Here is a 26,186-nt window from a genome sequence, read left to right as displayed (position 1 = left end):
ACCAAGGCTTTACTCTGCAAGACTACCTCTGACCTTAACCTAAAAATACCTTTTAACAAACAGCAGAAAAGTTTGAAACCACATGTGTGGAAATGGATGCACTGTATAGTTTTTTGCTTTTAATTAAAGTTCTATATAGAACAGAGTTTGCTATTAAATTTCTTATGTGTTCAGTATGGTATCTTTTGCATGCGGAGACAATAGCTCCATTTCTAATCAGGTCTTACTATTAATTTGGAGAGTGACATGGACAATGAATTGACCTTTTTTCAATCAATAGCTCTATTTGCAAAATAGACATAATCTTTTTCTTATGTATCACATACAGTTGTAAGGAATAAAATGAGACAATGAATGAGAAAATTTTAAGAAAGAGATGTTGCTTTATAAATAGAAGGTATGGAAGGTTATTGTTGCTAAGTTGTATCTGACTCTTTATAACCATATGGACTACAACCTGTCAGGCTTCTCTGTCCATGGCATTTCCCAGGAAAGATACTGAAGTGGGTTGCCATTTCCTTCTCCAGAGTATCTTCCTGACCCAGGGATTGAACTTCCATCTCCGGCTTGGCAGCTGGATTCTTTACCACTGAGCCTCCTGGGAAGCACAATGGAAGATTATAAAATCATAATAACATTTAAAAACATTGTTACTGTTTAAATTACTGTTACATAATACTTTAAATTTTTTTCTAGTGAAACCACTGCCTCCATCCAGTGTGAAAGCAGAAATTACTGTAAAAATTGGATTATTGAAAATATCTTGGGAAAAGCCGGTCTTCCCAGAGAATAATCTTCAGTTCCAGATTCGCTATGGTTTAAGTGGAAAACAAGTACAATGGAAGGTATTTTTTACCTGGAAATTTCTTCAGCTTGCCTCACTAAATATTATTTCTTATAACTGTTTAAGAATTTTATTGCATAAGATTTATTTTACTGGCATAAAAATACATCCTCCTGTATTCTGTAGTTCTTTTTGTTAAATTTTTGTTGTTGTTCAGTCGCTCAGTCATGTCCAACTCTTGGCAATCCCACTGACTGCAGCACAACAGGCTTCCCTGTCTTCCACTATCTCCCGGAGTTTGCCTAAGTTCTATCCATTGAGCTGCTAACCCTTTCAAGGAATGAAATGTCCTGTGACTGAGCATTTCCCAAGGTGTGTTTTATAGAACATTGATCCCATAAAATGTTTCTTGAACAAAGATCACATTAAATAAAGTCTAGGAAACCTTGCATCACTAGTGTAGCATCATGATACTTTGCATGTTAAAGGTTTGGAGAAGTCCTGAATTTAAGAAACACTTGTGACTTCATTTCATCCTGTTTCTCAAACTCATTTTACCAAGGAATCTCTTTTCCTCTAACACACATATTCAATGGGACACAGTTTGGAAGCTGCTTTTATCAAACAACCGGAATGACACCCACAGTGGCAAGTGAATATATGATACCCCTTGTGTTTCGGCTTTCTGACAGCAGCCTGCAAAACCTAGAAATAGCAGGAGCTCCCATTATGTCTAGATCACAGTGATTTCAGCTGAATGTGACAGTTTACCTACTTATTGAAGAGACTGAATATCAGACAGGCCCTGTAGAGTAGGCCATATCTAACCACTAGGTTAAAATTATTAAAAGTCTGTGGACAGAGGTTAGCACTAGGGTAAGAGGGTGATTGGGAAGTGAGGTTGCAAGAGAACTCTTGTCCTACCTGGTCTTGTCATGAGATGGAAACAACAAGATGCTGAGGCAATCCTTAACTTGAAGGAACTCACATTGCAAGCCTAGTAAATTTCTAAAGTCAGAAAACACAAAGTCAGTTCTCTCTTAGTTTTGGAATAGTGTTAGAGTGTAAAATAAAATGCACCTCAGGGTTTTTAGCTACATATGTGTCTAATGATTTGACTTATTTTACAGATGTTTGAGGTATATGATGCAAAATTAAAATCTGCCAGTCTCCCAGTGCCAGACCTCTGTGCAGTCTATACTGTCCAGGTGCGCTGTAAGAGGCTAGATGGACTGGGATATTGGAGTAATTGGAGTACTCCAGCCCACACAGTTGTCATGGATGTGAAAGGTCTGTAGAGATTTTGTGAATGTGTCTTAAAAATGCCTAAGTATGTGCTTCAAATATGACTGAAAGATAATCCTTCTAAGATCATATGTACAACTTGGGCTCCTTGTCATTTTGCAGTTCCTATCAGAGGACCTGAATTTTGGAGACTAATTAGTGAAGACACCACTAAAAAAGAGAGAAATGTCACTTTGCTTTGGAAGGTATTCCTGATTTTTATGTTATTTAAAATTTTACTTTTGTATCCTGAAAGATTTGCTTCATTGTAAAAAGATTTACTCAATAATACCATCTTTTGTAAACTCTGCAATCCCAAATTTATTTCTGTTTGAAGATGTTGATTACAGAGAGTCAAGATGTAGAGTGGAGGAAGCACTGGTCTGGAGTTTGGAGACTTTAATTCTGTTTTTGGCTTGACATGGTGTAGTTAATCAGTGCTATGTTGACAGTCACTTAGACCTTTCACCCGCAGTTCCCTCATCTCTATCAACATAAGATTGGACTGGATACTATCTAGTGTTCCTTCAAGTCCAAAAAATTCCATTAGTGTTTAATCCTAACCAGAGTAAACATGGCCTTCCCTACATACCTCAAGGACATTGAGATTGTTCTTTCTGTATGATGGCAAGTATACAACAGATATTTCTAAAAACAATGAGTATAGAACTTAGCAATTTTGAAAGCATTCTTTCTCCCAAATGAATTGATTTCTGTCCCAAGTGAATGTATTTTTTTTTGTTAGAATCTTCAGGGGATACAAACATTCAGTCCTTACAAACATCATTTGTCATTAGGGAAATCCATACTAGAACAACAATAAGACACAATACATACTTTTTAGGGTGGTTAAAATCCAAAAAACTCACAATAAATTGCTGACTAGAATGTGAAGCAACAGGAACTTTTATTCTTTGCCGGCGATAATGCAAAATTGCACAACCACTTTGGAATATAGTTTGATAGATTCTTATAAAAAAACTTTGGTACTTTCATATAATGGAATAATGTGTGTGTGCTAAGTCTCTACAGTCCTGTCGACTCTTTGTAACGCTATGGACTGTAGCCCACCAGGCGCCTCTGTTCATGGGATTCTCTGGAAAACAATGAGTTGAGTGGGTTGCCATGTTCTCCTCCAGGGGATCTTCCTGACCCAGGGATCAAACCTGCATTTCTTAGCATTGGCAGGCGGGTTCTTTACCATTAGTGCTGCCTGGGAATAATATTCAGTGATAAAAAGAATATAAAGCCACAAAAGATATGGATGAGTCTTAAATGAATGTTGCTAAGTGCTAGAAGCCTGTGTAAAGGGCTACATTATAATTCCACTTAGATGACGTTCAAGAAAAGATAGATGTAACTATCAGATCAGATCAGTCACTCAGTCGTGTCCGACTCTTTGCGACCCCATGAACTGCAGCATGCCAGGCTTCCCTGTCCATCACCAACTCCTGGAGTTCACTGAGACTCACGTCCATCGAGTCAGTGATGCCATCCAGCCATCTCATCCTCTGTCGTCCCCTTCTCCTCTTGCCCCCAATCCCTCCCAGCATCAGAGTCTTTTCCAATGAGTCAACTCTTTGCATGAGGTGGCCAAAGTACTGGAGTTTCAGCTTTAGCATCATTCCTTCCAAAGAAATCCCAGGGCTGATCTCCTTCAGAATGGACTGGTTAGATCTCCTTGCAGTCCAAGGTACTCTCAAGAGTCTTCTCCAACACCACAGTTCAAAAGCATCAATTCTTTGGCACTCAGCCTTCTTCACAGTCCAACTCTCACATCCATACATGACCACAGGAAAAACCATAGCCTTGACTAGACGGACCTTTGTTGGCAAAGTAAGTCTCTGCTTTTGAATATGCTATCCAGGTTGGTCATAACTTTCCTTCCAAGGAGTAAGCGTCTTTTAGTTTCATGGCTGCAGTCACCATCTGCAGTGATTTTGGAGCCCAGAAAAATAAAGTCTGACACTGTTTCCACTGTTTCCCCATCTATTTCCCATGAAGTGATGTAACTATAGAGACAGCAAAAAGATCAATGGTTTCCAGGTGTTTGGTTGATGGGGAAATGTTTGAATGGGTGAAGAACAGGGGATTTTTTATGATGGTGAAATTATTTGGTATAATATTGTCCTAGTGAGTACATGCTGCTGCTGCTAAGTCACTTCAGTCGTGTCCGACTCTGTGCGACCCCATAGATGGCAGCCTACCAGGCTCCCCCGTCCCTGGGATTCTCCAGGCAAGAACATTGGAGTGGGTTGCCATTTCCTTCTCTAGTGTGTGAAAGTGAAAAGTGAAAGTGAAGTCGCTCAGTCGTGTCTGACTCTTAGCGACCCCATGGACTGCAGCCTACCAAACTCCTCCGTCCATGGGATTTTCCAGGCAAGAGTACTGGAGTGGGGTACCATTGCCTTCTCCGAATGGAAGATTATTCAGCACTAAAAAGAAATGAGCTATCAAAGTCATAAAAAGGCATGAAGGAACCTCAAATTTAGTATGACTAAATTTAAAAAGACAATATGAAATGGCTATGTACAGTATAATTCCAACACTACTAAGTGCTGCATAGCCTTATGTATTTCTAAAAATTCATAAAACCCTATAGCATAAAGAGAAAACCTTAATGTATGCAAATTAAAGAGAAATCATTAGGAGGCTGGAGAATCCTAGAATGGAGTTCAGGCTGCAACAAGAGAATCTAACTGTACTACAAGTGTATGAAACAACCTCACTGAAGGAGTTGGGCAAAAAAGGTCCAGGCCTAGGCAACCTTTTTAATGAGTAGATTTTTAAGAATGAAGTCAAAAGGAACTATACATAACCACTGTATTCTAGTTGGTAAAGTCATTTTTCTCACAAGGTATGGGTTAACAGTTTTGGTATCATTCAGTTCAGTTCAGTTCAGTCGCTCAGTTGTGTCTGACTCTTTGTGACCCCATGAATCGCAGCACGCCAGGCCTCCCTGTCCATCACCAACTCCCAGAGTTCACTCAGACTCACGTCCATCGAGTCAGTGATGCCATCCAGCCATCTCATCCTCTGTCATCCCCTTCTCCTCCTGCCCCCAACCCCTCCCAGCATCAGAGTCTTTTCCAATGAGTCAACTCTTTGCATGAGGTGGCCAAAGTACTGGAGTTTCAGCTTTAGCATCATTCCTTAGATATATAAATTGGAATTGAACAATTAAGTACTGGATGATGGGTGGTAAGAAGGACTCAAGTTTGTTACTGTTTAACTGATTATAGATAAGCAAAGAATGATCCATGTGGTAATGGGCTAGGGTATGAACTCATGTTTAGCTTAATATGGATACAGATAGATTCACATAGAAATTTTCAGTGGGAAGAACCTCCAACCAAGAATACTCTACCCAGCAAGACTCTTGTTCAGATTTGATGGAGAAATCAAAAGCTTTCCAGGCAAGCAAAAGTTAAGAGAATTCAGCAATATCAAGTCAGCTTTATAACAAATGATAAAAGAGGTTCTCTAGGCAGGAATCACAAGTGAAGGAAAAGACCTACACAAAATAAACCCTAAACAATTAAGAAAATGGTAATAGATCATACATATCAATAATTACCTTAATGTAAATGGGTTAAATGCACCAACCAAAAGACAAACTGGCTGGGCGGATGAAAACATATGCATGTATGCACTTCCACTTACCATATCACTCTGCTTAACCCCCTAAATTGTATATAATTATTTTATATTGTTAGGTTAATTATGTTTCCATTGCAGCTTGTAATTATAGTTCTCTTTTCTCTTTTGTCTGGCTATTGATTGAGAAATTTTCATAGATATGTGTGTATATAGATATAATACACACACATGCATTTCCTTAATCTGTCAACTGAGAAAGCCATATTCTGGTAGTAAGCAACATTCTCAGATTTGTTTCTAGTACTATTCTCCAATAAAGAAACTAAGGCTCTGTGAAAAAATGCTTGGTAATAGGTCTGGGGCAGGAAATACACAAGATGAGCCTAGAGTAACTTGCAGGACTAGAAAGTAAGGAAGTTTACCATCAATTTTACTTGAGGGTTACAAAAGTAAACATTTGTATATGAAAACTGACAGGTTGTTTAAAAACAAAATGCAACATAGGTATGATTTTTCATTTATTTCTTGCTGTGCTGTGCTTAGTCGCTCAGTGGTGTCCAACTCTTTGTGACCCCATGGACTGTAGCCTGCCAGGCTCCTCTATTCATGGGGATTCTCCAGGCAAGGAGTGGGTTGCCATGCCTTCCTCCAGGGGACTTTCCCAACCCAGGGATTGAACCCAGGTCTCCCATGTTGCAGGCGGATACTTTACCGTCTGAGCCACCAGGGAAGCCCTTATTTCTTGCAGTGGCTGCTAATATCTTCTCACCACCTACCCAGGTTCTTCCAAGACCTGCAGGGATATAGTTACGTGTGTTTGTATTTATGTTTCTCAATTTCTGACTTTTAGAAGAAGAATCTCAATGACAAAAAATGAGAAGCACTGCTCTAGTCTGTTGTGTAGTGTCAAGCTTGCTAAAGGCTGACAAGGTATTAGTAGCACTTAAATCTTACCTGAAACAGGTGAAGGTGATGGCAAAGTGGGATGTATTGTTAATGCTCTGTAGGATGGAAGGATAGAATTGTACTAAGAATGTATTTTACACTGGCATCTCGGTGACCTGGTATGATTTTTTTAACTACAAGACAGATGTTCTGGGGTGCCTTGTACACTGTCCTGATGCTCTCTGTGACTTGTAGTGTCAGCATGTCATGGGAAGAAAAAAAAATGACCAGTCTTACTAAGATTGATAGAAGTGGTGATTAATTTCTTTTCAGCTCTTTCTCATTTCTGCTTTACAGAAACAAAGGGTTACTCCTTTTTTTTTGCTTTTTAGATGAAGAAATGCTCAACTCCCCATTAGTCTTTCTTTTCTCTAAAATTAGAGTGAAACTTCCTGGTAGAAAAGTATCCTATTTATAATCCATACTTCATTATCTTCAAGTGATTTATTCTCTGAGTCTTAAAGAAAAAAAAATCCATAAGGAGAAAACAAGTTTCCCATGTTCCATAGTCACCCAGACAGCTTCAGGGAGACTGTCAGAGCAGCCCACACTTCAGCCTTGAATTCATCAGAGGTTGCTCTGGTCTGGCCCCTGCCTACCAATGGGAAATGTTTAATCAGAGTTCCAGGAGCTTGGCTTGTATAAAAAGCACTGTAGCCCTTCAGCTAATCAACTTTTGTGTTTATTGTAGCCCCTGATGAAAAATGACTCATTGTGCAGTGTAAGAAGATATGTGGTAAAACATCATACTTCCCACAATGGAACGTGGTTGGAAGATGTGGGAAACCACACTAAACTCACTTTCCTTTGGACAGAGCAAGCACATTCTGTTATGGTGCTGGCCATCAATTCAATTGGTGCTTCTTCTGCAAATTTTAATTTAACATTCTCACGGGCTATCAGCAAAGGTAAGAAAAGGTATAGGGTATTAAACCTGTGCTCCTTTTAATATTTAATCTTTGCAAACCCCTCCCATTCTAAATGATCTTCCAAGAAGCTTACAATTCCCTGAATCAGTCTCTTTTTTACCTTTTATCTCTGTTTTGTCTAAAAAACAATGTAAGTGTATATCCTGATTATGTGATGTGGTCCTTGGGTTTTCACATGGTAGAACACTGTTGAAATAGTATTGTAATAAATGTGAATGTTCTGATAAATCTAAAACTTAAAACTTCTGGGCCAATGGGGGTTGTAGGTGAATGAATCTCTCTCTCTCTCTTTATATATGTATATACATATGCATATAATGAGTCCATATATATACACACACATATATTAATAGGTAAAATACACATGTGTGTGTCATATATACTACATATATATATATATGTGATAGTATAACATTAGATAGGTACAAGTAATTGCTTAGATTTGAAAATAACTTGTATTTCATTTAATATGTGATGAACCCTCATATTAATTTTGATATATTTGATTAATCAAGGAATTAAGAACCACTTTATATAGGAGCTTGTATAGTATATTCAAAGTATAATTTTTAATGAAAAATTCAAATTTCACTTCCCTCTACTAATCATGTACCTTCCTGAAATATTTGCTTATTGCTTTACTTAGATGTGTCCTATCCTTTTTTTTAGTTCTCAGAATACTTTCTACCTTTTCTATGGTATTTTATATCCTGCCTTGTATAGTAATTACTTGTGTACATATAGTGTAAACTTTATGTAAGTTTCACAGCATTTGCACTGTATTTTACACTTAAATATTCTCAATCAATATGTTCTATTAATAGAAATATTTGTTTAATGCTGCACTATGCTAGGTGGTAGAAATTCGAATGTGGGTAAAATTATAATGGTCTCACAGACTTTAATATGTGAGATGAGACAGACTTTAGTCAAATAATCGTATAAGTTAATGCCTATTTACAAACTGAGATGCATGTTCCTAGGAAAGGAATATAATTTTATAAAAGAAAAAATATAGGAGCCTAAACCAGTATTGAGGGTCAGAGAAGTTTTCTTGAGGATGCGGTATAGGAATTAAACTTCCATGAAAGGTGGGAAGAAGAGCTCCCCTGAGAGAGGAACAGTCTGACCGAAAATCCTGCGGTCCAGGAGGGGACATGAAGGAGGATCACCAGGGGCGCACGTGCGCGCATGCGTGTGTGTGTGTGTGTGTGTGTGCAGCAAAGCCGACAGATGTGCTGAGACACGGCCCTTGGGGCATTGTAGGTATGATGAGAATTTTGTCCTCACTTGTGGAAGTCTGGAGGTTTTGAAGTGGGACTCTGTACAGAGGGTGTTAAAATGATTAGTTTTATACTTTGAAAGCATGATTCCATCAATGGGAGAGAAGAGTTAGGGGGAATTAGGATGATTAATAGGCATGTACATTACTACAGAAGAGAACATCTTTTGACCATATCCAATCTGGATTTTAGGTAGAATCTTATTTATCGATAGCATGTATTTCCACATCTCTCTGCTTATATGACTTCTGTGATACAAAAATAATTGCCATGTTTTATATTTATTTGTGTAAATATCTGCTTTCTCTTCCTTCTTCCTTTTTCACTAAGTTTTATGTTTCTAAAGACAATTTGGAGATTTTCATTCATTTTGAAGTTAAAAATAAATTTTCTTCTTTTCCCCTCAGTAAATATCGTGCAGTCACTCAGTGCTTACCCTTTAAACAGCAGTTGTGTAATTCTTTCCTGGATGCTGTCACCCAGCGATTACAATCTGATGTATTTTATTCTTGAGTGGAAAATTCTTAATGAAGACAGTGAAATTAAATGGCTTAGAATCCCTTCCTCTGTTAAGAAGTATTATGTCCATGGTAAGCTTACTGTATTTTGATAAGTTTTTCCTATGAGTTAATATGACTCTACAGATTATTAATTCAAATAACACAGTTAATGGAAACTTCAAAAATATACATAATCCATATTATTACCTTTAATTCTGTCACCTTGTCACCAGCATTTAATTCTATTTCATTTGTTTTTCACTTAAATATTTATAGTTGTAATCATATTGTATCATTTATAACTTTTCTTCTGGTTGGTTCCTTTGATATATCACAAACATGTTTCTATTTTATCTCTAATCCTTTAACCATCATTAATGATTATATAGCATTTTACTACAAAATATACTTAAACCATTTATTTATTTGAGAACTTTTATGTTGCATCCAGTTTAACCTTTTAAAAAAAAATGAGTTTTAACAGCTTTTGATATCTACTGCCAGATTGTTTTCCCAAATTGTATACCAACTTATGATGCCACTAACAATGAGTGGGAGGGCCAGGCTGAAGGTCTGATGAATAATTTCCCAAAAGTAGACCAGTTATCCTGTAAGGTGAATAAAGTACACAATGTAAGCGCACAGTACAGAATCTCCAAGTCTGAGTAAGCTTTAAGCAGGGACGCTAAGGATTGCCGTAGTGCTATTTACAGTGTTATCCCAAGGCTCATACTTTTCATTCCAAGACCCTAGAATTTAGCATCAGAGTAAAGAGAAACAAATGACTGATGGAGAACTACATTCAATTCATTATTACTGTTGTCCAGGTGGTTACTCTATGCTTCAAAGGGATTTATCTCTCGTGGAGTAATATTTGTGTGTCATTAGCATTTGTGAAAATGATAGATCACCGATAGATCCATTTTGAGCTTTGCTATGGAGATGGTCATCTTCCGTAGATCTAGACACCTGGATATGTACAAAGATTCCTGGTCCCCATTCCCAAGTTCTTTACATAGGATTTCCTAAGACTTTAATCTCCCAACTCCCTTGAATAGAGAAGCTGAGTAAACTGAATTCCTATGGAAAGGGAATATTGCTGGCTTTGATCTGGTGGGAAAAGAGGTAGAGCAGATTGTCCAGGAAAGGGAAATGGAACAGCTCATACAGCCCGAACTTGAACAAACTGACTGTCGCTGGAACATGCCTTTGAAAAATTGCAATTTTCTATCTCTGGGTAAAATTTTTAAAACATTATTTGGAAAATTATTGGTGTTACTAGGAGAATTTAGAGTGCTCAGATTCTCTTTGAAACTCCCCAATTATATTTCAGTCCATAGATAGCAGTCATCAGTTTTCAATCCAGTTTCAATCAATGAATCATCAGTTTTATATGCATGAAAATATGAGTCACTTAAAACTTTTATATAGATTTCACTCATTAATATTAATTCAGTAGGGATGACTCTTTAAAATATTTTTTTCTCCTCAGATTATTTTATCCCCATTGAGAAATATCAGTTCAGTCTTTACCCAATATTTACGGAAGGAGTAGGGAAACCGAAGATAATTAATAGTTTTGCTCAAGGTAAAAATTTTTACTTTTAGTTTCCTTTTACACAGATATGTGGTTTCTTCCTTCGTTAGCAATAATGCTGCCATCTGATTATTCTCTTTCTGATGGAATCATGGAAGAGCCCAGAGTCTTCTGTAGATGTGTCATGGGTGACTGTATTAAGGGTATATGGTTCCATGGTGTCATTAAGAATAATCAGGCACGATATTGTGTTTCTGTATTGGTAAGTAAAACTTTCAGTCTCAAATTGGGTAGAAAGTTGATTGCTATTTGGTCGCTAAGTTGTCTCCAACTCTTTGTAACCCCATGGACTGCATCACGCCAGGCTTCCCTGTCCTTCACTATCTCCCAAAGTTTGCTCAAACTCATGTCCATTGAGTCAGTGATGCCATCCAACCATATCATCCTGTTACCCACTTCTCCTCTTGCTGTCAATCTTTCCCAGCGTCAGAGTCTCTTCTAATGAGTCTGCTCTTCACATCAGAAAGTTGATGGAAACAAAAATGGAAATACCCAGCTATGCCACAAAGTATATCATCATAAAGGTTAATTGAAAAAATATTAATTTGCTGCACAATTAATATAAACACACCTACCCCAAACAATAAGCTTTGACATACTTATGGAGTCTTTAAATTTTCATCATCTTCTAAGGAAAATTTTTCTGAAAATAAAACTGGAGAGACAGGTATAGAAGAAAGTTCACTGGGTGTCATATTTCTAACTCATCTTACTGTACTTGGAGCGGGAAGATTTTTATTTTACTATTATTTTTCAAGTTGTTTTAAAATCTAAGCAACCCAATAATGAAGTTTCAAGAGAGAAATATTTTACTTGGTTTTAGAAGTAAAATAATTATATATAACTTCATTCATGTACTGTTCAACAAATATATATTGAACACTGTTCTAAGCATTGGGGATTGAATATTGAACATCAGTCTGTGCCCTAAATGGAGCTTAAACTCCAGTACTCAAATGACAGACAATAAACAAATAATATAGTCTCATATAGAAATAAGTATATGAAATTAAAATAAAAGTAAAATGAAGGGATAGAGTTAAAATGTGGTGCTTTAGTGTGTGTGTTAGTCGCTCAATCATGTCCTACTCTTTGTGACCCAATGGACTTTAGCCCACCAGGCTCCTCTGTCCATGGAATTTTCCAGGCAAGAATACTGGAGTAGGTTGCCGTTTGTTTCCTTCTCCAAGGGATCTTCCCAATTCAGGAATTGAATCCAGGTCTACCCACACTGCAGGCATATTCTTTACTGTCTGAGCAGTAATGGTGGCCAAAAATGATGGTCTTTTTCTCTAAGAAGGTGGTAAGTCCTGCAAGGACAAAGGGGAAGAACATTTGAGCAAGGGGACAGCAAGTGCAAAGACCCTGAAGAGTGAGCATGCTTGGTGGTTCAAGAAGCAACAAAGAAGTCAATGTGTCTGAAGTGAACAAGATAGAAGTTGATTGGTCTTGTAGAATGCCTTCTCCAGAAGCAGATGACTGATGCAGAGAGCCATCATAACAACTTTAACTGACACTTTGATTCATATAATTGAAAAGTGATCAGATGGAGAGAGCTGGCAAATAAATACTTTTGAGAAAATGGTTTGCTACATTACAAGAAGCATAACTCTGAACAAAATAGTAATTATTTTATGATCAAAGCTATGCTTATGTCTTTCTGATTTTGGTATCTTTAAAGGTCATTCAGATTTACGATGAAATCAGAAAAGGGTATGTTATGATTTTTGATACAGAAATTACTTACTTCCTCAAGATTTTGAGTTGTGTGATTTTTTTTCTTTTTCAGATGATGAAAAACACCAGCATGATGCAGATCTATATGTAATTGTGCCAATAATAATTTCCTCCTCAATCTTATTGCTTGGAATATTGTCAGTGTCACATCAAAGGTATTGTATGTGGTGTTAAAAATCTCAAGCATATTTAAACCATTTTAAACCCAAATCAGAAACACTAAAATATGCTAAATATTTTATATGTATTCAGTATATAATAAGATGGCATAAGAAGAAAAAGGATTCCTTATTTCAGGAATCCACACTGCATTTTGCTAGCACACATAAGCCTCAGGGAAGAAATTAGATTTTTAATAAAACTATATACATTCATGAAATAACAAGCTTATAACAGAAAAGCCTAGGCAGTATATTCATAGAGGTGACAGGAATGGCTTTCAGAATTGTAAATCTAGGTTGAGGACTTTTAGTTGTGAAAATTTATTTGGAACAGTAAATTCACTTATGGTTAGTAAACATTACGCTTTTTAAATTTTAGCACTGTGTGGCTCCCTTCTGTCTCATTTGAACTGCTTGAATGGTTCTTTATGTGCGCCATCACTCTGTGCTGAGAGGTCCAGAACACTGAGGTTATTTCACATGTGGCAAATCTCTACAGAAAGTTTTGTCTTCTAGCAGTGAAGAGGGAAAAGGGATTTTAGAATCTGAATTCATCTTCCAATCAAGTGAGCTGATGGGGCCTGTGCAAAGTATTTAGCACAGGGCTAGGCATACAGTTTTCAATAAATGTTAGCTATTTTTTTAATTATTATTATAGTGATCATTAACTTTGGTCTAGACATAAAGTTGGTAGAAATCTTCCTGTGATGGCATATGAAAGGAAATTTGATCCTACTGTGGCATAACCAGTCTGGTAGACTTAGTTTCTAGTTGGTCGCTTATAAACTGTTAATATTTTCAATGTGAATGTTCTCTAATTCTAATGCCTTGTTTATCCTTTGTAGAATGAAAAAGTTGTTTTGGGAAGATGTTCCAAACCCCAAGAACTGTTCCTGGGCACAAGGACTTAATTTTCAGAAGGTCCTTTTTTCAATTTTTTTAAACCCCAAGTATATAATATTTCATTTTAGATGCTGTATACCTTTTAGAACTTCAAACATTTTTGAGGTTCAAAACTTTTTTTTTAAGGATAAGGTTTAAATTTTATTTTATTCAATTCATCTTAATATGAATCTGTCTAATTTGTTACTTATTTTCATGGATAGGAAGATGCAGGGATTTGAAACCAGGACAAAACAAAATTCAATAGAAAGTTTATCATCTGAATTAACAATATACATACCTTTCTTCTGTGTCATAGTATATCATAAAACAAATATTAGAATGTTAGGGTCAAATCTGATGAAGAACAAATATTTATATATACTTTTTGGGTATAAATTGATTGTTCTTTGGAAAAGGCTGGAATCAATATTTTTAACCCTTGTAATTATCTTCATAATTACTTAAATCAATTAAAAAGTACATAATCCTTTCCTAAAACGCCACAATCTGAAAATGCAATTATCATAGTAAAGCTTACATTTATGAAGATAGCTCCTTTCAAGCTACTTATGAAACAATTAGTCAACTTTAATAATTTGCACTTATGTCTATAATAGATTTTCTCAGAAAACTCTAGAATTTAACAAATATATCATTAATTTCCCAAGTTTTCCTTGAAGCAGGGTTGGCTTTCTACCTATAAAACTGGGAAAATAGAATTCAGTTTTCATGGCAAAATATCTAAACGATGTTTTGAACAATAATCATATGGGGTTATTCAGTCTCAATAATTGTGTCATCGTATTTCACGGTAACACGTCTTCAGTGGTTTCTATTTAGCTACAAGATCAAGTATAGTCCTTTTAAGCTGGTTCTCAATGACTTCTGTCTACAATCTGTTATCAACTTATATATTCCATTTTTCCTGTCCATGGGCCTTAGTCATGCTGACACTATTTCTCTCACCTCTACAGACCCCTCTATGTCAGTGAAGAGTTTGCTTTAAGCTCTTCTTTCCCCAAACCTTCTGTGAACAATGTAGTTCAGAAGAAATTCTGCCCCCTCTAAGTTTCCAGAGCATTTCATTATTTATTGTGAAGAGTGTTCTGAGTTCTAGGGCTGTATTTAAAGACCACATATATTATTGAGCTCCTCCTGCTAAACGCAAAATACTAAAGTCAAGATTCACAAAAGAATTAACAAAATGCTGATATAATATGTCCATTTATTTATGTGCAGATCATTGAGATACATATCCTTACATTCATTAAGATTTTTATTTCAGTTCTTGGTAGCTTAGTTTCCTCTCCTGTAAAGTGAGGTTTAATAGAACTTACCTCATTGAGTTGTTTCAGGGAGTAAAGAAGATGGTACTTCCAAATAGTAGTGTCTCAATAAATTATCATTATATTGCATATTTACATGTTTTACATTATTATTCTTTCAGTTACCCCACGTAATAAGTATTAGCATCTCCATTTATAGAAGGAAAAAACCTAAAGCTTATACTGGTTAGGTAACTTGTTTTAGAGTCTGACTTAGTTTACTAATTTGTCTAATTTTTAAGCCTATTCTATTAGTAATTGTTCTCTCTGGCTTTCCTTTTTTTGACCATGACCCTTGGTGAGAAATATGCTTTACCTTGCAACCTAGTAAATGTATAGATATAAATAATATGCATTTGCAGTGTCCTCTATCTTCAAAATTTTATTTCATTTAAAAAATATTGGTTACAACCCTCTAACTTCATTCACATACTAATGAATATGATTTGCAATAACAAAATCACTGCTCTACAGTTTACCAATGAACAAGTGAGTGAGCAAAATAAGTAATATTGTGGGCAAAACAATGCAAGCAACTAAATTATAATCTTTTAGCAGAATAGACAGTGTTTTATCTTCAGACATGGTAGCACTGTAGTTTCACATACTTACATGGATACATTATCTTTACAGAAACTTCACTTTGCCTGAATCTAACCAGCCCCACACCCATACACTTCTCAGCTATGCCCTTACTATAAGCCACAGAATCTCCTTTCATGAAAACAGACCTGATGATTTTTTCAATTAGTAAAATATTTATTCCTCTCCTTTCTCTTCCATTATGAATTCTTACAGTGACAGTTATTGAAGTGATAGTGACATTTCAGCCATGTATATTTATTTGTCATTCATTCATTCCTTTGTTCAACAAGCACATAATGAGAATGAGTATTTACGTGTAAGTCTAGGATGTTGCTAGGCTCTGGGAAAACAATTTTTTTTTTATTTTAATGATCTATTTTATTTAATCCAATGTCCAAAATAGTATCATTTCAAATACAATCAAATTTAAAATTATTAATCAGATAGTACACATTCTTTTTTTTTTCAAACTAAGCCTCAAAAATCCTTTATGTATTTTAGACTTCCTGCACATTTCAATTTGGACTAGTCACATTTCAATATTCAGTATCCAAATGTGACTAGTAGCTACATTATTTGACAGCATGTGTGAGCTCAGTCACTTCAGTCGTGTCCAACTCTTTGCAACCCCATGGACTGTAGCCTACCAGGCTCCTCTGTCCACATAATTCTCCAGACAAGAATACTAGAGTGGGTTGCCATGTCCTCCTCCGGCAGATCTTCTCAACCCAGGGATAAAACCTGCATCTCCTTCATTGCAGGCTAGGAAAACAATTTTTAAGATATCGTTCTTACCATCTAGGCAGTGACAGGGAGGTCACAGGAATGACTGGCTAAAAGCAGTATAGAATGAGCTTGTCTTCTTTTCTCTCTCTAAAACTGTTTATTCATTTATAGTTCAATCATTAATTCATCCCATGCATTTATTCAAGGGATATTTATTGAATAGTTATCCTAATGCCAGTCACTCATCTAGGCCTTGGGGTTAAAATGGTGGGAAAATAAAAACTCTTGGAGTGTACGGTCTATGGGAAAGATAAGATTAATCAGTTTATAACTGAAATAACTATATGTGTTATATACAATACATATTATGATACTATTACAAACACTAATAATGATAAACGTGTTGTGAAATAAAGGGACCCAGTGTGCTGAGTGTATTATGTGGGATCAGGGGTGGTGAGTGAGTGAAGGTAAGAACGTGACAGTTGAGCTAAGATCTGGGAGATGAACGGTGATCAAGCAGGATTTGTGGTGGAGGGTGAGAGCCCAGGCAAGTCCACCTGTGAAAACAAAGCCCTGTGGTAGGAAGGACCTTAGCACATTCACAAACTGAAAATAGGGAGGTTAAAAGACAAAAGAGTAAAAAGGAGACTATTTTCTTAAATATTGAGGTTTTTTTCTTCTTTGAATATGAGAGGAATTTTGTAAAAAAAAAAATCGAAGTACTTATCTAACTAAAAATGTAAATACTTCACCATGTCAGTATATATACATTCTGGAAATAACAATCCTACTGTCTCAGAGAAGCTGAAACACTCAGTCTTCAAAATGGTAAGCTCTGAAATCTCTATGAACCACCAGGAATAATGGCTTCTAAGTATTTTCCAGGGCAGGGAAATGGTCAGGCCCACCTCAGCAAAATGTAGTTTGACCCTGCATCAAGTTTTTCCATTTTCCAGAAAATGCTGGACACAAAAGAATGTAGACTGAGTCAGTGACTCTAGCCTACAGGCTACCCCGCTGTGTCATGTAGCTCCCTGAGGAGGAGCATCATGCCAGAGCAGATCGCCTGGCAGACATGTGCAGTAGACAGAAATATCACCACATGTCCCCAGGTTCTGGTAAACTGAGGAAGAGTGAAGAATTTCTAAGTAGGGTGGGTGAATGACATTATCTGTAAGACTGATTTTTTTTTACTTTTGCAAATATTAGACTTTAAAATCTTATAAGATATTCTTTAAGCATAACGAGCCCTCAAGGTACTCAGTTTATTACCTGGCTTAACAGGTACTCAGTTAGGAATAAAGCAGTTTTTGGAATGTATCAGGAATATTTGAAGAGTAAAGAAGAATGTAAAAAATTTCAAAGGTTTTACTGATGATAAAAATCGAATCTTCTAAAATTCAATAACTTCTTAAAATCTCACCTTCTACTTTAATCTCCTAACTAAAAGTACTTTTTTGGGGACAAATAATACAGTATAATTCACATTATATTTCTAAAGAGGACAAGACAATTTACTATCTGCTCCAAACTTTCATATTCATATTATTTTATTTGATTTGGTCATAGACCTAATAGCTTTATATTTTCTGATTACAAAACTGAGGCACAGATTGGTTCAGCAGCTTGTCTTGATCAGACAGCCTGTAGATGTGAAAACCTTGGTTAAACTCAGGTTCATTGTACTCACATTGATACCCTTCCCATCAAGTCCATGTTAACAATGGATTGCTAAATATACTTAATGCCACTAAATTGTGCACTTAAAAATAGTTGAAATAATAAATTTTATGTATATCTTAACACAAAAAAATTGGCAAAGAATCCGAATAGACATTTCTGCAAAGAAGATGTACAAATAGCCAATAAGGAAAAATGAATATATGTTCAATGTGATTAGGAAGAGATTAGGGAAATGTAAACCAAAAGCACAAGCTAGCACTCTGTGCTAGCTAGGATGGTATAATAAAAACAACAGGTAGTAAGTGTTGGTGAGAATGTGGAGAAACTGGAACTTTCCTGTACTGCCAACATGAACGTTAAAATGGTGCAGCCATTTGCTCTTAATTTTTCTGGCCGGTCACCTTTGTATTTCTAAAAATAAGATACTTATGTCATTATGAGATGTAAATATTTAGTGATTTCTGGCTGTAATGAGGACTTAATTCTGCACATACTTTTTTCCCCTTCTTTCCCCATGCTATTTCCATATCATATTGTTAGTCACTTTTTTTTTTCAGTTCCTTCAGTAATCAGTCTATAATCTCAGGATAGTCTTCTAAAACTCCATTTGTTGTTCCATGAAATAGAGACTGTTTCTTAGAACCTCCTCCCTTTATTAAAATAAAATAAAGACATTAGTATTCTTACCTTTCCCTCCATGTCTCTCTCCACTTTCCAATCTTTGTCAACTGTAACTTTACATTTTCACTTAAGTCAGGGTCGATAGCATGTTCTGTGCGATAATTTGTCTGGAGTTAATTTTAAAAAATGAAAACCCAATAAACTGTATTTTCATTGTTATGAGTTTATAAATATTGTTCCTTGCAGAACCAAGTAATATAATGAGATTATATTACCACACTTTGTGGTTCCAATGACACAAAATAGTTAAAAAAAAATATTTTAGAAACACTCCACCCTGTTGATCTGAATTTTGTGAAATTTTAGTTGGCCTCATTTTTAATTTTTATGCTTTGTTTTGTGTTTGTTTTGCTTTTTCTAGAGCTTCTAATTGCTTCTTAATTTTTTTTTAACCTTCTGTGTGCTGTCATTGTATGTGCATCTTCACTGGAGACCTGTTCCCCAGGCACTCTGTCCAGGAAATCCTCTATCCTCCTACTGTGATCTGGATTAGGCCTTTTCTAACATTACTACAAGCCATCCCTCTGAATTTTCCCTTAATTGGTTTCTAGTCGGGGGATGCAATGCAGGAGACCCTGGTTTGATTCTGGTGTCAGGAAGATCCCTTGGAGAAGGGAAAGCTGGTTTCTAGTGGAAAACTGTTCTCTAGACTCTTTTCTTCCTCTTTTTTGATTAACTACTTCCTTACATAACCTGCCAGGAAATATTGTGTAAGTTGAAGTCTCTCCAAGCCTGAAATTCTTTTTATTGTGCCTTCCTTTATTGATATTTTGGTGGAATAGCAAGTTCTAGGTTGACAAGCCTTTCCAATAAAACTTTGAGACAATTCCTGCCTTATCCTGTAGCATCTGGTATCACTTCTGAGAAGTCTAGTGCCACTCTGATTTTTACTCCTCACTGGTATCATGCAGTTTTCTTGCTTTTAATATATTATCCCTGTAATTGATGTTCTAAAATTTTAGTGATAGGTCTAAACCTATTTAGGAAGATTCTTTTTCATTTAACTTTGTTCTTGTTTGAAAACACTTTTGATTCCAATCCCCTGTCAATTCTAAGAAATTATATTATTTCTTTGATAACTTCCTCTCCTCTTATTTCTTTGGATCTCATTCTAGAATATATATTACATGGATGTTGGACCCTCTGCATAGATATATACTTCTTATCTCTTCTCTAATATGTTCTGTTTCTTTGTCTTTTTTTTAATTTATATTTGAGACCTTGCCATACCCTGTTCCTTCAGTGCTTCTATTGAACATTTGCTCTTTATAGTTGTAAATTTCCAACTATTAATTTTCAGTGTATCCTGTTCTGACTTTATGCATGCAATATTTTCTTACTAAAAATACCAATTCAGAGGATCATTCTTTGTTTTAAAAATTCTCTTTTCTTTTATTCCTTGAACTCTGTTTCTGCTAGGATCATATTCGCCTCCTGTTTATCTTGGCTTTTTAAAAAATCTCACACTTTCCACACATATGTGGTAATCCTTTGTTTTTCTTTCATATTTAAGAAAGGGATTGCTTCCCTGAATGGGTTAGAAAGAGCTCTGCTAGATGAGGAAAGACAGGTTCATAGACACCAATACTCCTCAGCTGCTAGATTCCTCCCCAGATAATTTTCCAATTACTTTTAAGAACAAATCTTCAATTTGAGTGTGGGGAGTATGAAGCCTTTTCCATGTGTAGTAGAGGGAGTAGAAGAGCCCCATTCCATATAAAGAATTTTCTATTTTCAGACAAAGGTCTCATTTCTTCCTGTGTTTTTACCTGCCTTTTCTTCACTCCTCCCCCCATCTCCACTATATCAGTTCAGTTGGTTCACTCAGTTGTGTCCAACTCTTTGTGACCCCATGGACTGCAGCACTCCAGGCTTCCCTGTCCGTCACCAACTCCCTGAGCTTGCACAAACTCATGTCCATCGAGACAGTGATGCCATCCAGCCATCTCATCCTCTGTCACCCCCTTCTCCTCCTGCCTTTAATCCTTCCCAACATCAGGATCTTTTCCAATGAGTCAGTTCTTTGCATCAGGTGGCCAAAGTATTGGAGCTTCAGCTTCAACATCAGTTCTTCCAATGAATATTCAGGACTCATTTCCTTTAGGATTGACTGGTTGGATCTCCTTGCAGTCCAAGGGACTCTCAAGAGTCTTATCCAACACCACAGTTCAAAAGCATCAGTTCTTCAGCGCTCAGCTTTCTTTATGGTACAACTCTCACATCCGTACATGACTACTGGAAAAACCATAGCTTTGACTAGATGGACCTTTGTTGGCAAAGTAACGTCTTTGCTTTTTAATATGCTATCTAGGTTGGGCATAGCTTTTCTTCCAAGGAGCAAGTGTCTTTTAATTTCATGGCTGCAGTCACCATCTGCAGTGATTTTGGAACCCAAGAAAATGAAGTCTGTCACTGTTTCCATGGTTTCCCCATCTATTTGCCATGAAGTGATGGGACTGGATGCCATGATCTTTGGTTTTTTGAATGTTGTGTTTTAAGCCAACTTTTTCACTCTCCTCTTTCACTTTCATCAAGAGGCTTGTTAGTTCTTCTTTGCTTTCTGCTGTAATGGTGGTGTCATCTGCATATCTGAGGTTATTGATATATGATCTCCACTATATGCAACAGGGCAAACTGTCTTTCTCTTCATCTAGGGCTTCCCTGGTGGCTCAGCTGGTAAAGAATCCGCTTGCAATGTGGGAGACCTGGGTTCAATCCCTGGGTTGGGAAGATTCCCTGGAGAAGGGAAAGGCTAGCCACTACAGTATTCTGGCCTGGAGAATTCCATGGACTGTAAAGTCCCCCAGGTTGCAAAGAGTCAGACACGACTGAGTGATTTTCACTTTCACTTTTCACTTTCCCCCCCATCTCCAGTATATGCAACAGGGCAAACTGCCTTTCTCTTCAGCTATAGCCCACCCTGGAGGTATTTCAGTCTGCAGCTCATCTCCTTTGGTCTACTACACTCCTCCACTTGTTTTCCATCTATTAGAAATTTGAGATCTCATTCCCTCTTAACCTTCTCAGATTATCTCATTTGATTTATTCATGCACTTTCATTCTAACAGAGCCTCTATAGAGATAAGAAAGAAACATGCATGCTCAAACTGCCATCTTGAACCACAATACTTTCCTACACCATTTCTCACAATACTTTAAAAACCAGAATCTTTAACAGCATTGCAATCAATTATACTTCAATAAAATAAATGAAACAAATCAAAATCTTTTTAAAAGTTCTGAAATAGTTTAAAAATAAAAATTTTAAACAAAGGTTGAAATTCTTGTTGTAGGAAAACATATTGCAGTAAGTCAATAGCCTTGTTTTGCTTCTAATTCAAAACTTTTTTTAACCTCTTTGTTTAGCATTTTGTCTAATCTGTTAGTTTCTTCCTCTAAATCCAAACCATCTACATTTGAGGTGTCTGCGTGTGATCTAACCCTGCTCCTTTGTTGTCTACATTTATGTCTATTTCCACGAAGTGTACTCCCACTTAACAACCTAAATACTTTGGAGTGTTTAAACTAAAACCAAATGGATTTTTTTTCTTTTGAGTCAAAGACTATCCGAGATTACACCACCTGTTCTAGTTCTCAAAAGAAAAAGCTTAGCAACCCATAATGGAGAAGGCAATGGCACCCTACTCCAGTACTCTTGCCTGGAAAATCCCGTGGACGGAGGAGCCTGGTAGGCTGCAGTCCATGGGGTTGCTAAGAGTCGGACACGACTGAGCGACTTCAACTTTCACTTTTCACTTTCATGCATTGGAGAAGGAAATCGCAACCCTCTCCAGTATTCTTGCCTGGAGAATCCCAAGGATGGGGGAGCCTGGTGGGCTGCTGTCTATGGGGTCGCACAGAGTCAGACACTACTGAAGCGACTTAGCAGCAGCAGCAGCAGCAACCCATAAACTCCTAATACCGTTCTCATGGACCTGAGGCAGATTGTCCCTGAAATTACTAGAACAGCCTTGCAGAAGTGTGAAAGAGCTAATGTAGTCCCCCAAAATATGATTTCCATTTTCTCTATTTTCTTGTCCTTCTTAATATCTATATATGTGCCCTTGGGTCATAATGAACCAGAAGAGACGGTAAATTAATCAGCTCAAATCTATCACAGCAAATAGAAAAAGCAAAAGAAAGAACATGTTCTCCTCCCTATTTGTGTTTAAAATATCTTTCATCTTCCACTGTATTATAGACATTGTTTGGTTAGAAAAACATTCAGAGTCCTCACTCTACTTTGGTTAGCTGTACAACTTTAAGCCTTGATCGCTTTGTCTATAATAAAGGGAGAAATGTGGACCAGATGATTTCTTTGAACTTTTTTCTAGATTAAAAAAAACATGATAATTTTATTCTTCTTTACTATTTCAAGTCTTCTCTATTTTAATTGAAAAAAATTATTTTCAGAGATCTACTACTTTACTCTTTCTTGTTCCAAATTCTCTAATATTTGCTGTTTTTCCTCCACTTGCTTTTAATTTTCTCAGCTCTTTGTTCTTCTTTGCTTTTACTTATTCTATTATTCCTCTATAGATTTTCTTTTCTGGGATCGCTAAGGCTATCCTTAGAGTGTGATATTAAGGCCTGCATTAAGAAAATGATAGAGACCACCTTAGTTCAAAATGTTATCTTTTCTTAAAAACATACATTACTGTAGTTTAACACAAGAATTTATGATCCACAACCCATCCCTGACAGAACATCTCTTTGATTTCTTTTATCTTTTGCTTTCTGAGTGTTTTTTTATTTTGCTTCCTTATTTTGTTTTATTTTATCTGAACAGAGAACGGACATTCTTTGAAGTCTAATCACGATCACTACCGATGAACCCAATCTGCCAGCTTCCCAACATTCTATAGAGTATTAGAAGATTTTTACATTTTGAAGAAGGGGAGACAATCTAAAAAAAGATTGGTGAAACTATTGAGAACTAAAATATGGTGAATTATGTTGATTTAGAACTTAAAATAGATGGGTAAATTTGGAATTCAAGACATTGATCTCAGTCCAGTTCAGTTTGGATGTATGATTACTTCTCAGGTCATCTCAAAAGTAGTATTTATGATATCTGGCTTTTGATTTGTCCTTTGTCTGGTCATAAAACATTAAAAAATATGACTGTTGCTCTCAGCACATATCTATTAGTTACCATCAAATTTATAGTAGATAATGCTGTAACTGCAAATACAATGACTCTAAATATAAAATGTAGCAAAAGTTTTTAGTTTACATTTTATGTCCAAAAATTTCCATTTTATATCCTTTTATAGACACTTCAGCCTATAAATTGAACCATTTCGGTATTCTTTATAATGTCTTGGAGATCTTATATATATTTAACTCTGATCCATATGGGAATTTTCATTTTAGCCTTGAAAATGGCCTAAATGCTAACTTCCATTTCAGTTCAAAGACAGTTTGTTCTGGTCAAGGCCAGTAGAAGTTACAGTTCATTTTGGGTTGACCTGACATATCCAGGTCAGACTGACCAGATAAGAAAACACATCAGCTTCCAATTCAGCATCTTTGTGAAATTCTTGAATAAATTTAATTTATTTACACTGAACCACCAAAAGCTTCTAGCAGGCAGGGAAGTGGGCGGTGATGCAAAAAGGGAGACTCTAGAGCTTTTAGTAATAGCTCAAAGCAAACCCAGGACTTTCCTCCCTGAAAAAAAGACCACCATTAATGCTATGAATTACCTTGTGTGCTATGCTGCTCACATTCAAAATAAACCAAAGCCTCTGCTTGACTAACCCAAATAATATTTAAATTTAGGATACATATGCATCACTTACTTTTAGGTTTCATTTACAGTTTGATTTGAATGTTAAAAAAAAAAACCCTAAAAATCAAGAAGAAAGTGTCCTTTCCCCACTTCATTGACTTTTAAGAGATGTCATTGGAATGTAATTGAAGTGTGAAAATATGAAAGGATATTAATTCCTTCTAACTGAGTACATATTTAATATGCTCTCAGACTGTTCTAAAATCTTGAAATATTAGATGCATATGGTAATTGAAATGATTTTTTAAACATACTCTTAATAAATGTTTGTGACCCATTGATAAAATATACTTTAATAATATATGAATATGTGTTTGTTGTTGTTGTCTTCCATTATTAGTGAACTCTTTCATCAAATGCATTTGAAGAAGTAAATTATTTGGTATAACAGATTAATTACCGATTATGAAGTTTTAGAGGGCATGAAATATGTCAAACATGTCATTTGAAGAACATCTGTGAGTTTGCATGTTATGTGCTATTCTTATTTTTGTTTTCAATGTTAATAGTATGTAGTTCCTTTATTTGTAGATCTTAATTTCTTGGTTCATTTAAATTTTAAGAAAATCAATACATATATAGTAGTAACCTTAAGAAAAAATAAAATGAGCAAAAAATTTTTGAAGGAAATTATATAAATTTAATTATATATTTCTCTCAGAAAGAAAACAGGAAGAGGAATAGTTTTCTCTTTACACATTATGTTCATAGAATAATAGAAAACTTTGTGTTAATACAGTATTTGTTATTATATAGTATTTTAATCTCTGTATAAATCTATTCCATTGTATTTGGTATATTTATTCCTTTATGGTTATTATCACCCATATATTTCATTGAGTCCAACATTATGTTAAATGAATTGTCTTTTTATATGGAATATATTTGCCATTATGAATGTTGATTATATCATTATTTCAAGCAATATATCTGAATTCCTTCTATTAGTTTAAGAATTATAAAGTTCAAAATTTTAATTATATGTATAGCATAAAATTGAACACATTTTCTATAGTACTTCATTTAGTTGTGTTAATTTTTCAATCTGCTGTGTCTACAGTTTTGTTTATTTTGCATTTATTTTTTCAATATGTTTACATTGTATGAGTTGAGCTTTTTTGCACATAGATGCTTGCTTGTAGCTGCTTAGCAGGGTTTGTTGTTGTAATGTAACCACTGTTCTTATAAAACTATGATGTACATTTGTTTTGCATCTTTGTCTTCATTCCACATGTCCTATAGTTTATATTTTTATGTGAAGTTATTTATAAGGAATGGTTATTTAAAAGGCTGTGATCATCTCTTTCACCTTAATTGTTTTCAACAAATAGATATTCTTAGTTCTTATTTTCTGATAGTCATAAATAGATTTTTAGTATGATGTAAGGTAGATAAGATCACATATAGTTTACTTTCATATCATATATTAGGTCATGGAGTAGTTATTTTAGCTATCTGTAGCCAAGTTGTATTGCTCCTTTGATTTTTGAAAACATTTATTTATTCATTTCTGTCTATGCTGTGTCTTCACTGTCATGCGGGCTTTTCTCTAGTTGTGGAGCCAGGGTTTCTCGTTGCGGTGGCTTCTCTTATTGCAGAGCACGGGCTCTAGGGTGAGCGGGCTTCAGTAGCTGCAGGAGTTGTGGCTCCCGGGCTCTAGAGTGCAGGCTCAATAGTTGCGGCC

At 35.8% G+C, this 26,186-nt stretch overlaps 1 protein-coding gene across 3 annotated transcripts in view; it reads left to right on the top strand.

Annotated features, from left to right (window-relative positions):
* The window catches only part of LEPR (leptin receptor), a 104,345-nt gene that overhangs the window by 68,088 nt on the left and 10,071 nt on the right, over positions 1-26,186 (top strand). For 2 of the 3 annotated variants that reach the window (XM_024985494.2, NM_001012285.2), the window contains 8 exon segments: positions 697-845; positions 1,915-2,074; positions 2,192-2,274; positions 7,305-7,521; positions 9,233-9,415; positions 10,818-10,913; positions 12,712-12,814; positions 13,666-13,741. In XM_024985494.2, coding sequence (XP_024841262.1) covers positions 697-845; positions 1,915-2,074; positions 2,192-2,274; positions 7,305-7,521; positions 9,233-9,415; positions 10,818-10,913; positions 12,712-12,814; positions 13,666-13,741 — 1,067 coding nt within the window. 3 annotated transcript variants of the gene reach the window in all.

The sequence above is a fragment of the Bos taurus genome, chromosome 3 (genome assembly GCF_002263795.3).
Source record: "Bos taurus isolate L1 Dominette 01449 registration number 42190680 breed Hereford chromosome 3, ARS-UCD2.0, whole genome shotgun sequence".
Taxonomy (NCBI): Eukaryota; Metazoa; Chordata; class Mammalia; order Artiodactyla; family Bovidae; genus Bos; species Bos taurus.
The sequence above is the reverse complement of the archived record's forward strand: the minus strand, read 5'-3'. Positions and strand labels throughout refer to the sequence as shown.